The 12,569-nt window shown below is 42.3% G+C and overlaps 1 protein-coding gene across 2 annotated transcripts; it reads left to right on the top strand.

Moving 5' to 3' along the window:
- The first annotated feature begins 86 nt into the window (after positions 1-86).
- Positions 87-12,559, top strand: FBXO7 (F-box protein 7). 2 transcript variants are annotated; one of them, XM_068943798.1, is made up of 9 exons: positions 87-384; positions 1,937-2,237; positions 4,234-4,461; positions 6,061-6,202; positions 7,400-7,483; positions 8,660-8,752; positions 9,739-9,915; positions 10,634-10,671; positions 11,030-12,559. In XM_068943798.1, the coding sequence occupies exons 1-9, from the start codon at positions 263-265 to the stop codon at positions 11,432-11,434; spliced, it is 1,590 nt and encodes a 529-aa protein (XP_068799899.1). In that variant the 5' UTR covers positions 87-262; the 3' UTR covers positions 11,435-12,559. The 2 variants fall into 2 exon arrangements, with proteins under 2 accessions (XP_068799899.1, XP_009682666.2); XM_009684371.2 differs by lacking the exon at positions 87-384 and adding an exon at positions 856-1,333 and having other exon boundaries at positions 11,030-11,769.
- The last annotated feature ends 10 nt before the right edge of the window (positions 12,560-12,569 follow it).

Below are 12,569 nucleotides of genomic sequence, written 5' to 3'. Positions count from 1 at the left end.
TGGCGTCGCGCAGGCACAGCGTGGAAGCCTGAGGCATCGATCGGCCGCGCTGCTCTTGGGTGCGCGATTGCGGGGGGGGGGGGGGAGGGGCGGCGCAACTCGGGCCCGCCGGGGCGGGGCGGCTCCGCGCTGGGGCGGCGCCGCGCCAACCAAAACAACGACACGCCCCGGCAGCCCTTGCGCCCGCTGCCACCATCACCGCCGCCCGGCGGGGCCAGCTCGGAGCGCCAGGCGGGCGCGGAGACCCGCCGCCGCCATCATCATGAAGCTTCGCGTCCGCCTGCAGAAGCGGACGGCGCCGCTGGAGGTGCAGGGGGCGGAGCCAACGCTGGGGGAGCTGCGCGCGCAGCTGCGCCAGGCCGTGCTGCCCGCCTGGGGGTACAGGTAACGTGCGGAGCGAACCATCGCCGAAGGGAGGGGAAGGGAAGGGAAGGGGGGGGCTGGCGGGGCCGTACCACGCGGCGCGGGGGGAGGGGGGAAGAGAGAGGGAGGGGAAGGGCCCCGGCGAGCGGCGGCGCTGCTGCCCCCTGTGGGCGGCGGGAGCGGGACGCCGGGCCGGGCCGGGCGGCGGGACCGGCCGGTGCTGCGTAACCGGCTCCGTCGCGAGTGCCGGGTTTGGGAGGGCTGTGTGGGGAGACCCCGCTGGGCCTCGCTAGGGCAGGAGCCGGCGGGGGAGGGCGGCGCAGCGGCGTCGCCTGAACGTTGCCGGGGGGTGGGGGGGCGTGAGGTTAAAGGCCTGCAGCTCCGGGGGTTTTAGTCACTTCGCGAGACCGTGTCGAAGGCTGCTAAAGCTCACAGAGCACTTGGTAAAAGTCACTGCCCTCCTTCGGGCACACCTTCCAGCTGCGTTTTCCCCGGGTAGCACAGGGCTGGTAGGGCTGGTAGGTCACGGAAACTTCAGTTACGTTTCGGTTGCCGAGCGTTAACGGTCGCTCCGGCACGCGCAGCGCGCTTCGGCCCGTGCCCGCCCTTGAAACGCGGGGCGCAGCTCGGCCGGAGCTGGCTTGTATTGCTCGGTGGCGCTGATGTTACAAAGAGTTGCGGCTGGATGTCTGTTTTACAGTTTTGTGGCTTTCTTAGAGGCTCTCTGGGTTTAGACTTCATAAAAGGTTTTTTACGTGTGAAGAACTCATGACAACGTTTATAGGAGGATAAAACCTGTTAAGGTAATGGAAGAGCTGCCTACAGAAGAAACTCCTTTTCTAGTAGCGTGGAAACAGTTTGTAGTCACAAATCTGTCACCGGGTATGAGGATGAAACTCATGTTTCATTGGCAGTACGTACATTCGATGGCACTGCACTGTACAGCATACCACCGTAGGCTGGAGTTATTGTACGTCCTGCCGTGCTGGGTATATTTTTGTAGTTGGTACTTGATAACGGTTTTCATGCTAACCACGTTCATGTTTATTTTATTTTTTTGTAATTGCTTGCGCTGAAGCAGCTTTTCTTACTGCCCACATCTGTAATTGCCATGCTGGAGGGCAGCTGCTGACCTTTTGAAGCAAATGTTTTGTTAATCGGAAAGCAAGGTGATTTGAATCTGCAATAGTGTCCTGTTTTTAAGTGATCTGAGTCAGTGGTTTATTTAACACTTGTTTTATTAGGTTGAATATGTTTAATTTGGAAGGCACCTGTTTGCTTTCCTTCATATCTGTTTTATGAGCGGTTATTGCAGATGAAGTTATACCCACTAAGCAACTTCAGTTATTTAAAACACGCTTGGAGAGAAAAATGAGGGAATCACTTCATAGCATAACCCTTAGTTTTTCCCTGCTCTTCCTTTAAGTGTATAGCTAATTTTTAATGGATTAAAACCTGTGGAACAGTACTTAAGCAGTATGCAATATACATTTCTAATTCTACATTTCAATACCTGTGTTCAGTTACCCAGATGCAGCTAACCACACTTTATTTCTTTTCCATTACTTTCCAGTTATGACGCGCAGTTTTCAATAACACTGAACAACAAGGATGCTCTCACAGAAGACCAGAAGACCTTGGCTTCATATGGGATTGTTTCTGGTGATTTGATATGTTTATTACTAGAAGAAGCAGATGCAAAACCCAGCCTACCTCCTCCCTCATCTTCTACTCCTCCGCCACTCCAGAATGGTCATGAACCGTCCGCCTTGATCCCCAACAAAAGTCAGGCCAGCAGCCCAAAAGAAGAAAGGCAGAATGGGCTACCTGACAGCCAGAAGGCTCAGGCAGAAGTTCAAAAAAGTGATGATATGGTAAGTCTGAGAATTTGACCTGTACGACACAGGACAAGAAAGGAGGTATCTTACTGTGTCGGTTGCTGTACTTCATAGTAGAGAACCTTTTCAGAATATTTGATTCTTAATGTTTGCCTGAAGTATAGGTGGTTGGTTGGCTGTAAATTTGTCTCTCTTTTTTTTTTTTTTAGCTATGCCATAGAAGTTAATTCAGCAGCTCTGAGATGTTTCAGATTTGACACTTTTACAGGACTGTATGTTTTTGCTGGAACATGCACTTTTCTTAAGGAAGTTAGGAATATGTCTCTTGCCTACCTCAGTGCTGTCTTCTTGAGAAAACTGATTCTAGATACCAAATAAGTACAGCCTGTCTGAAATTCCACTCACTAGATAAGTGCATGATTCCTTTCTAATAGTTATTACAGTTCCCTGTGAGTCAGGGGCCTATCGTAGAGCAAGAGACCTGTCTGGTTCTGCATGAAGTTTGGGTTGCTGAAATAGCTCCCACCTCATGCTTCACAGATATACATCTGTGTGACCCCGCGTTCCTGGTGCAGCTGAAAGGCACATCTTTTGGATGCTTTGTTAAGATTTTTCCTGTTTGACAACAGACACAGTAGTTAAGCAGATAATAGCTCTTACCAACTACTGGAAGGAGTTAGTCTAGGAAGGAGTCTTTCTAGAGGAGACTCTGTGGGTACAGCCTAGTGCCATGGCGTATCTTGGTACAGGATCCTGTCCTTTTAGGGAGGAGCTTGCGACTCTGAGAAGTTGTTTTCCTGCATTCTTTGGAAGCAAGTAGTTCTGTGTTTTGGAACTAATTTCATATACAAAATATCCCTTAGTACAACCTTTATATGAGGAATTTTGATATGTATACTTTTAAAAATACTCTTTTGAAGTATGAAAATAAAATATAAAGTGAAAAGAATTGTCAGTCGTGAAAGAGAACGTAGTGGGACCATCGTCCTCTTCATTCCTATCAGGAGAAATAGCCCTCACATGGTGCTGTAGGCAGGCAAGCTGCTTGTGTCTGCCAATTGGACCATATTAAACTGTGCAGGAATTTGTTGTGCGTTTATCTAATTATTTGGAGGCAAGATGAAAAATTCTCAGGTTTTATTCCAAAATTGTGATGAAAGATAGCAGAAAAATTTCCAAGCAACTAAGTGGTATTTAAAAAAAAAAACCCTCTAGAAATCTGAAAAACTGTGTTGGGGCTACGTGCAATGCTGATAATGAGAGAAGGGAAGTTCCACAGATGGTTGGCTACACCGGCCTCATACAGACATGAGGGTGCATTGTGCCATTGAGGGTGGATGTGAGGGAGAAGTAGCTACAGCTCCTTTAGCTTCTTCCTCCCTTTCCTGCCCCTTCCTTCAGGTAGATCCGCCCATGGTTTTAATTTGCTAGGGTTTTTTGTTTTTTTTTTAGTGTGGGTCTAAGTAGTTTAATGGGAACGTGTAACAATAGAGTAAATTACGTAATAATATGATGTGATTTTTGGTAGAAGAAAGGAAGCCATAATAAAGTCACCATCGTCTTCAAGTCTCAGTAAATACTCTTTTGATTTTTTTTTTCCAGCTATTTAAATCTATTCTGTTCATAAGGAATCTGAGTTACAATTTTTGGTACTTGCCACGCGTGTTGGCTCAGCTTAAATAAATGGTGGTACCACAGTGAATAGATTATTCCTGTATGTGTTGAGCGAATTCTCCTCCTGAAGTTTTAATATATTGTTATCAGTTTATATTGAAGTAGTATATGCAATAAAATGACAGACCCTTTTATGAAGGGCTTGCATTATAAATATTCAAAAAAGACAAAGGCTATGTATGTAATCCCTGTTTACAGCTGGGGTACTAGGAAATGGAGATGAAATGAGCCTGAAAATTGCATAGGAAATCTGTAGCGTAGACTTGGTGCTTCTGAAGACTGGAGTAGGCAGAGGACTAACTAATGTATATAGGGATGCAGTTTTCTGAATGAACATGTGTTTTTGCTACCCTTTAAGGCAAGATCCAGCCTAGAATTTGCTTCTGGTTTAGTCCCAGAAGACGTTGATCTGGAAGAAGGTACAGGTTCCTATCCCTCTGAACCAATGCTGTGCAGTGAAGCTGCTGATGGTGAAATACCGCATTCCTTAGAAATGCTCTACCATTCTGCTGAGTGTACCAGTGCCACTGATGCCTTGATTGTTCTAGTACATCTTCTCATGATGGAGACAGGCTATGTACCTCAGGTAAGTGCATAACCAGACAGGAAACTTCTTGGTCAGTAGGAGAAAACTTTGGAATGTCATGAGAACATACAGTGCAAAACACCTGAAACGCCACTTCTGGCTGTGTGTATGTCGGTCAGCAGCAGGGGCTGCGGAAGTATCAGCTTCTCTGATTTGCCTGACCAGTATGACTTAAGGCTAAAGACTAGAGCGGCGTTTAGGTATGGGAGGAGAGGCCTGTCTCTGTGATTCTTTGTCTTCAGCATCTCTGGGACCCAGCTGATAACCTCCCACTTCTGCTATCTACTGATGAGATTATACAGATATTGTTTAGGTTCAGCTCTAGGAGCAGGGAGTACGTGTATTCAGTACTTCTGTACTGAACTAACTGTGTAAGTACACTTGTACCTCTCCCATGTTATGAAAACATACTTTCCCTTGTCCTTTCCTCATCTTACTGTAAAAAAACAAAACAAAAAAACAAAACTCTATAAAAATACATGTTTCACAGCAATGTTTTATGTTAATACCTGTTCGGTAAGTTGAAATAAGGAGTTATTCTTGTGCGTACAGGATCCATAATAACGAGTCACTTCTTTGCAGTACTGCCTTCAACATCAATATCGTCTCAGTGGTATCCAGCTCAAACAAGGCCTAGGTTTGCCACAGTATTGTCATCCAACTCTTATTAGCTTCAACAGAGTTCAGTTAGGCGCCTAGTTCCACTAACCTAGGTAGATTTCTAACTCATACTCAAGCCCCTACAGCATTATCTATATGCAGTGTATGAATTCAACTTTTCCCTTTAGATTTTGAGACCTATGTTACGTGTTTACTGCATAATGACTGAACATGCTGAAAAAGACCTGCTGTCAGTGAAAGCGGTTTAAATTCTCATGTTTTTCCTTGCAGTGAGGCTGACTAAGAACATGGGGTCAGTTTAGGTGTCCTGTTGACCAATACCAATTTAATAAATGTGTAACTTAATTGCATTCCCATGGCCTGAAATATTATCTGACGAACATGTTTGCCACTGGGAAGAAAGTTTTAGTTTATGTCGATCACCAGTCTTGGAAGTAGGGAAGCAGATTGTTGTGAAAATTTATGAGGAAACGAAGGGAGTCTGTCCCATATAGGATTCCAGCTGGGGGGTTCTCATATTGAAATTGAAAGGAAGAAGCGTTAGTCCACTCAGATTTCCAAATGGATTTCAAACTATGATTCTTCAAGCTCTGGTGTGTTTTTCATGCGGCGAATTCATGTACGTTCAGGAATTACCAGCATGCTGGAATGAAAAGACAGAATGAAGTACAGTTTTCAAAGAAGTGGTCTTAAGTCTGTCCAATGAATGACCTTCCCTGTCAGACACTAGAACAGAACACAGGATTCCTGAATTTCTCCTTAGATTTGCTCTAAGGCATGGGGAGAAATAGTATATAATCATGCAATTATGGTATGTAATATAATCATGCAATTATGGTATGTATTATAATGCACAGTTGGATTCAATTAAAATTTAAATTGAAAGTGTAATTTTGGCATTTCTGAACTTTTAATCCTTTTTTGCCCTCAGTCTTGGTACATTGCTCAGGTATGGCAGTGTGATCTCTGTACTTCTAGGGGACAGAAGCCAAGGCAGTGTCTATGCCAGAGAAATGGAGAGGGAGTGGTGTTTATAAACTACAGTACACGCATCCCCTTTGCGAAGAAGGTACTGCTGGTTTGACTTGTGTGCCTTTGGGAGATCTTGTTGCCATTAATGGTAAGCTAGTCATATTTTTAGCCTAGATACACTTTGCTCAATTTCATTATTCTTTAGAAAGTGAAACTGAAATGAATTGTTTAGAATGCACCTTGATTGTCCAGGTTACTGAGGTGAAAGAGATACCGCTACATGACACTGAATATTCTTGGTGTTCCTTTATCTCTGTGTTAACTTTTTCTCTCTCTCAAAGCAGTACAGAGCAATGCCTGGAGGATTCAGATGGCCTTTTCATTGGAGTGTTGTAAAAATCTTTCTTTTCTCATTTCATAGGAACTGTGATGTACATTGCCAAATACTAAAATAGGTAGATTTGCTCCACTACAGTATTTTGTCTTGTCTCATGTTCTTTGCGATACTTATAAACAACTTATAGAATAGGTGTTCTTTAGTTTTAATGTATAATCTTTCCTGTCTTTCCTGAAGCACATGAACAATACCTCTAACTGTGATCTCAAACCCTGTTTTTTGGATTGAGAAGTTTTAACTAAATAGTTTAGGGAAGTCTAATTTTTTTGAAGCAACTTCTATATCACTCTTTTCTTATTTTATTTACTGTTTACCCAGTACCTCAGCAGAACCAGTATTAAACTGTGACTCGATTCTAATGTCAGGATATCATTTTATTAAAGTTTATAGGTCTATTTGTAAAACTTGTAGCCGATTATGCCAATATGTATAAGCACATATATTTTCTCAGAACACGTGCACGGTTTGCTTTCTAAAATTAGGATGAAATGCTTAACCAAGTCAGGTTAAGGTTAAATTTCAGACAGTTTTATAATTACCGTGCATATAGCGTTCATATAATAAGATTGTTCAGTCTTTCAGTAGAGCTTCAGGTGCTGGAGTTAATGTTTCTTTAATGACTTGATTATAATAATGGCTCTCTGTGTATCACTTTTAGCTGTATTACATCTCTTTTCTGTTGAAGGCAATACGAGGTTTTTGTCAGCAAGATCTGTCAGCAAGATCTTTGTTTCTTCTCTGGTATTTTAAGTTCCACTGTGGGTTTTTTTTTTTTTTTTTTTAAAACTGTACTTGTCTAGCTGCTTGATATAGTTGGATATTTCTCTTTGAGGGGGCTAGTGAGGGAAGAAAATAAAATACCCCTGAGAATAAGGCAGTAATGAAGTGATCTTTGTTATCTGTCAGTATGACTTTTAATTTTTAAATGTCTCTTTCTTATATTTGCAGGAACTTTAAAAATCAACAAAGAGATTAAAGGTGTGAAGAGAATACAGCTATTGCCAGCATCCTTTGTTTGCTTTCAGGAACCAGGTATGATTGAGCTATAATACTCATAATAGTAGACCGGAAAGTAAGGGAGTGGCACAATAGGGAAGGATATACTCAGGCAGAGGACTGAATCATTTAAGATAACAAAAGAAGAGTAATAATGTGGTTACCATTTAGGTGAGACATAACCTTATGGTAAAAGGAATTCAGAGTGTAGCCATTAACTTGCATTTAGCTGTTAAACCAGTTTGAATTTCCTGGATTAGCTGAGTAAGGGAAGAAGCTTGTAAAGTCTGAGTCATCTTTTGGCTCATATGCCTGTTATTTATGAGCTTCTAAGTATATGTGTGAATCTCTGAGGCAGCAAAGCAGGATTATGCCCTCCTTTTGCGTGATAGTCCAGGAATTAGGCTAATAGTACCTGCACTCTTGTTATGGCACCATAGTAGTTCTATTTTTTTCATTGGAAAGTATGTGCTGGCCACATAACTCCCTCCAGAACACCAAAATGAGAGGAAAACCAAGGCAGGGGGAGGAGAGAAGGGCAGATGGATATGGATCCTTTGTGAACATAGACCTGACTAGCCTTTTGTTCTCTGAAGTATGTATGAATTGCTTTGTTGCCAGTTGATGCTGACTTGTTTTCCTTCACTGTGTCCTGATTGCTGGTGTGCAGGGCTAGTAAAAAGGCTGTAGAATAACTGAGCATTGAAACGTGTCCAAGATAACAGTGGAACCTTCTGGCTCCTGCCACTTCAGTGAGCAGAACGGAAAAACTTTCCTGTTGGAAGAATTTGTATTTCAGGAGTTTACAACGTAGGTGCACGTTACACGTGGGCTTTGAAATCTGATAAAAGACGTTCTGACAGCATGAGAGCCAGTTTATTTCTGAACAACTCAAGTATTTCTCTTAATGGTGCTTTTTATGGCCAAAGGAAAGCCCTGAGGTACTTCTGACCATGGAACTGGTCTGTAGTTTCTTGCTGAAAGAAAGTCTGTAGTTTCTTGCTTCTTACTCCATGATTATGATTCTAGAACTGCAGACCTCGTCCAATCAAGAGAGCTACTAAGATATTTTAAGCCCAGATAGAAAACAGAGACTTCCTTCCTCCCTCATGCAAATTAGTTCTGCTTGTAAGAAAACGACAGTCTCTCTGCTCTTGCATAATTTTTTCATAACCTCCTGAAATTAAGCTTTTTGCCTCCCTGTTTTGATAGAAAAGGTTGCAGGTGTTTACAAAGACCTTCAGAAGTTATCCCGTCTCTTTAAAGACCAGCTGGTGTACTCTCTTCTGGCTGCTGCCCGACAAGGTGAGAGAAAGTATTTAGAATTTGAGCTGGCAGTTCTTTTCTGAGTATGGAAAGAGTTTTCTGTGCAAAATCTCAAGGGGAAAGTGTTAGAAACAGCTGTTGAGTGCTGGGGTACATAAGGAGTAAGACTAAAGTAATATGTACATTCTAAAGAAATTAGATTAATCTTCCTGTTTCAGAAGTTTTACTGTAATGATAAGTTCCAGTTCTTAATTTTGATCGCTCACGATGAAAAGCGCTCTCTGTTCTCGCTTGACAGACTGAAGTAGCGTGGCTGTTTTCCACACCTGGTGTTGAGGAAAATCGTAGTACAATAATTTTATGGCAGCAGTTCTGTAGTTTTGATCCATTTCTGTCAATGTAGAAAAATTTCAGTATTTGAAAAATACAGGAAAAAAATACATGTTTGGGAATCTAACCCCCATGAATTATGTTCTTAGTAATTGGTCATTGAGGGCTTGGAGAGGATGGGAAGCAACCAAAGCTGGTGTTTGTGAAGCAGTAGGAAGTCCAGCTTTCCCTGCATAGGTATTGCCATAAAAGATCTCGGCTTTCTATGCTGAAGACAACTCATTTGAATTCCTTCTGGACTTCATTGTGAAGAGCTTCTATGTGAAACATATGCTTCGCATCTAATGCGTTTTTCAAGGACTAATGAAATTGGGCAGGGTTTCTTTATCTCTTCCAGCCTTTGCTCTGTAGCATAGAGAGCATGGTTAGAGTTTTGGGGTGTTTCTTGTACTTACAAGGACCGATAGTGTTAATTATAAAATGCCTCTTGGCCTGTTTTATGCATTCCACAAATGTACTGAGAGCTGCCAGAGATCTGTTTTATGAGTCTTCCTCACAGTACTTGCCAAGTGAGGCATCAAAGGGAAATGACTTAAGGGAAAGACTGTAATATCCTTTGCTTCTTCTAGGGTTTTTAGGGATAGAGTAAACCCTATACCATTATAGGTAATGCTTCTGTTTCTTCCACTTTGTAGCTCTGAACTTGCCAGACGTGTTTGGGTTAGTGGTCCTTCCTCTTGAGCTGAAGCTACGGATTTTCAGACTTCTGGATGTCCGTTCGCTCATCTCTCTTTCTGCTGTTTGCCGTGATCTTTACACAGCTTCAAATGACCAACTTCTGTGGAGGTTTATATATCTGCGAGATTTTCGAGGTAATGTTGAAACGCATGCTTTGTTTAATCCCATTTCTGTGGGAACAGAGGGATTAGGTCTGACAGATTTTGGTAAGAGGTGCCTCAGGCAACTACTTCTGTTTTTTGAACACTGAGAGTAAATGCAGTCGTTTGTAATACTAACTGGTATAGCTGGTCAGACATAATGCAAGTGGATGCTCTCTTCTTGCCATGAAAACTAGTGACAATCTACTGAGCCATTACTGATGGACCACAGAGATCTGCCCATCATGTGGTGCAGACTATTCTTGTTTTCAGCTATTTCTCTAGCTGCCTCGGTGGGCTGGCTATTGCAGATGTCAGGGAGTGGAGGGAAAAGGTATTCTTGCCAGAATCCCTCAAAAGATTTTGAAGAACTAAGGTGGTCATGGAAACACTGTCAGAAATCAGAAATTTTTGGAGGCAGTGTTTCTGGAATTTCTCTACCTACTGAGTAGGTCTTGGAGATGATTCTTTGTGTAGAACAGGGTTTATTAGTAAACTATCTACTGAAGAGTCCTGGAGCTTTATTTTTTTTTTAAGCTGCAGATTTCTCTGCAAGAAATGTGTTGCTCAAAAGTTTTTTTTTTTTTTTAATTATTATTTTTTATCTCCTGATTCTTCTGTAATTTTCCAAAAATGCTGTGGGCATCCTTGTCATGCATGTTACTTAAGAATATAAGAGATTGCTCTTTTTAATGTTTGCTTCTCTTTATAGATCCTATTGCAAGGCCTCGTGACACAGACTGGAAAGAAGTAGGTGGCTACTTCATATAATCTCTCTGAGATTAGTCTCTGTGGGCTAATTTGAGGATAAAGCTTAGGCTTTGGGTGGCAGTGACATTGAGTTAAATTTAACAAGTGTGATGTTCTCTGTACATGCAGTAACTTTGGTCAGAGTAGGAGAAAATAGTATCAAAGTGACACAGGGCATGCTCAGATCATGGAGGGGTGTCTTCCAGGGATGCCTTTGGAAGACAGTGGAACTATTCTGGTCTTTGAGACTGGTGAGGAGAGCTTTTCTGAGAAGTGCTGAAGAACTGAACGCGAGCACTGAAGTTGGAACACAAAGGACTTCTAGAGCTTTAAAATACCTTTTTTTTTCTGTCTGCAGCTATACAAGAAAAAAATGAAACAGAAGAAAGACATCCTGAGATGGAGGCATACAATGTTTCTGCCCCCTACACCTCATCCAATCCCCTTTCATCCCAACCCATTCTATCCTAATCCCTTTCCTGCCAACCCATTCCCATCAAACCCAATTTATCCTCCAATAATCATTGGTGGAGAATATGATGAGAGACCAACGCTTCCATATGCTGGAGACCCAATTAACTCTCTCATTCCTGGCCCAGGGGAAGCACCAGGCCAGTTTCCTCCGTTCAGACCACATTTTGACCCAATTGGTTCCTTGCCTGGAGCAAACCCTACACTTCCAGGGCGAGCTGGTCCCAGTGACAGGTTTCCATCTAGACCCAGCCGGGGCCGCCCCATGGACATTCGCCGTGCGTTCATTTGACCACCGCTTTTTCCTTCAGTGGGTTTTCTGGTTTCTGAGCTTGCTTTCTAACTGCAGGAGATCGCAAAATGCAGGCACTAACATCTGCCTTCTCTTCAGATTGTGGCAAGAACATGAGTGCGTGGTTATGTCTCGACCCCAAAGACTGGGTTGGTTTATGCTCTGGTGGTACTGTGCCATCTCACACTAAGGTCTGTTTGACAAAGAGCTGTGACTTAGAACAGTTTGTGCTGTTTTCTCCCTTCTCTCTAATCATCTGTGAAGTGCTGCTTAGAGACCAGAAGTCTACTGGCCTAATATTTGCTGCATCAGATAAAGAGCACTTTAAATACAAATCTTCTATTTGTCTGTCTTATTTCAAGAATTTTATTAACTGGCCAGTGCAAATGATTTTGTTTTTACTCTACCTGGCTAATAATCTTAACAAAAAATTCTACCCTGTTCTACGTAGAATAGGATTCTACCACTGTTAGACCGGTAGATTTGAGCTCATAAAACTTTTCAAAGATAACATTTTTATTTTTCCTTTTATTTTTTATTAGGTAAAAAGCATTTTTTGTTGATACTTAATACACAAAGAACACAGGGAAGGGATATTCTTTTCAGTGGAAATATTAGAACACAAGCCAGTTCATTTTACAAACAGCTGAGTGAACTCATGCTACAGCGCAACTCAAAAGTCTGAACAGAAGCAATATTCCGAAGAACCAGCAGTAAAACTTTTGTTTTTCTCCGTGTTTGGACAGGTTGACCTTGCAAAGAAGGAGCTGTAGTACAGGGCTGCATTTTCTCTGTATGAACTAAAACTAGTGCAAAAAGAATTCTCTCTTCCTGCCTAGCTTACTTAATGCACTAAATAGGCTGACCTGCTTGAAGTGGAAACAGGATTACAGCAGGAGAAGTAGAACGGGCTCTCACTTCACTGCAGTAAATTCCGTTTAATTCCATTACTGCAGTATCAAAATATATCTTGCCAGAAAGAAACATGACTTAGCATGTTATCAGCACCTTACAAATATTCTCTTATTAACTAATGAGCAACTAACAAGACCATTGTTAAAGTGTCCTAATGAGATCTGCAGTCTGATGCTGAAGCTAAATTAAAGGAAAACTGGAATGACTAAATTTTGCTAGA

The sequence above is a fragment of the Struthio camelus genome, chromosome 1 (assembly GCF_040807025.1).
Source record: "Struthio camelus isolate bStrCam1 chromosome 1, bStrCam1.hap1, whole genome shotgun sequence".
Taxonomy (NCBI): domain Eukaryota; kingdom Metazoa; phylum Chordata; class Aves; order Struthioniformes; family Struthionidae; genus Struthio; species Struthio camelus.
The sequence above is the reverse complement of the archived record's forward strand: the minus strand, read 5'-3'. Positions and strand labels throughout refer to the sequence as shown.

What these genes read in the sequence shown, in the direction of transcription:
- FBXO7 (XM_009684371.2), top strand. Translation starts at nt 1,170, where the DNA reads ATGGAAGAGCTGCCTACAGAAGAAACTCCTTTTCTAGTAGCGTGGAAA. An exon ending in TTCAAAAAAGTGATGATATG is followed by an intron (nt 2,238 to 4,233) that starts GTAAGTCTGAGA and finishes CTACCCTTTAAG; the next exon opens with GCAAGATCCAGCCTAGAATT. An exon ending in AGACAGGCTATGTACCTCAG is followed by an intron (nt 4,462 to 6,060) that starts GTAAGTGCATAA and finishes CTGTACTTCTAG; the next exon opens with GGGACAGAAGCCAAGGCAGT.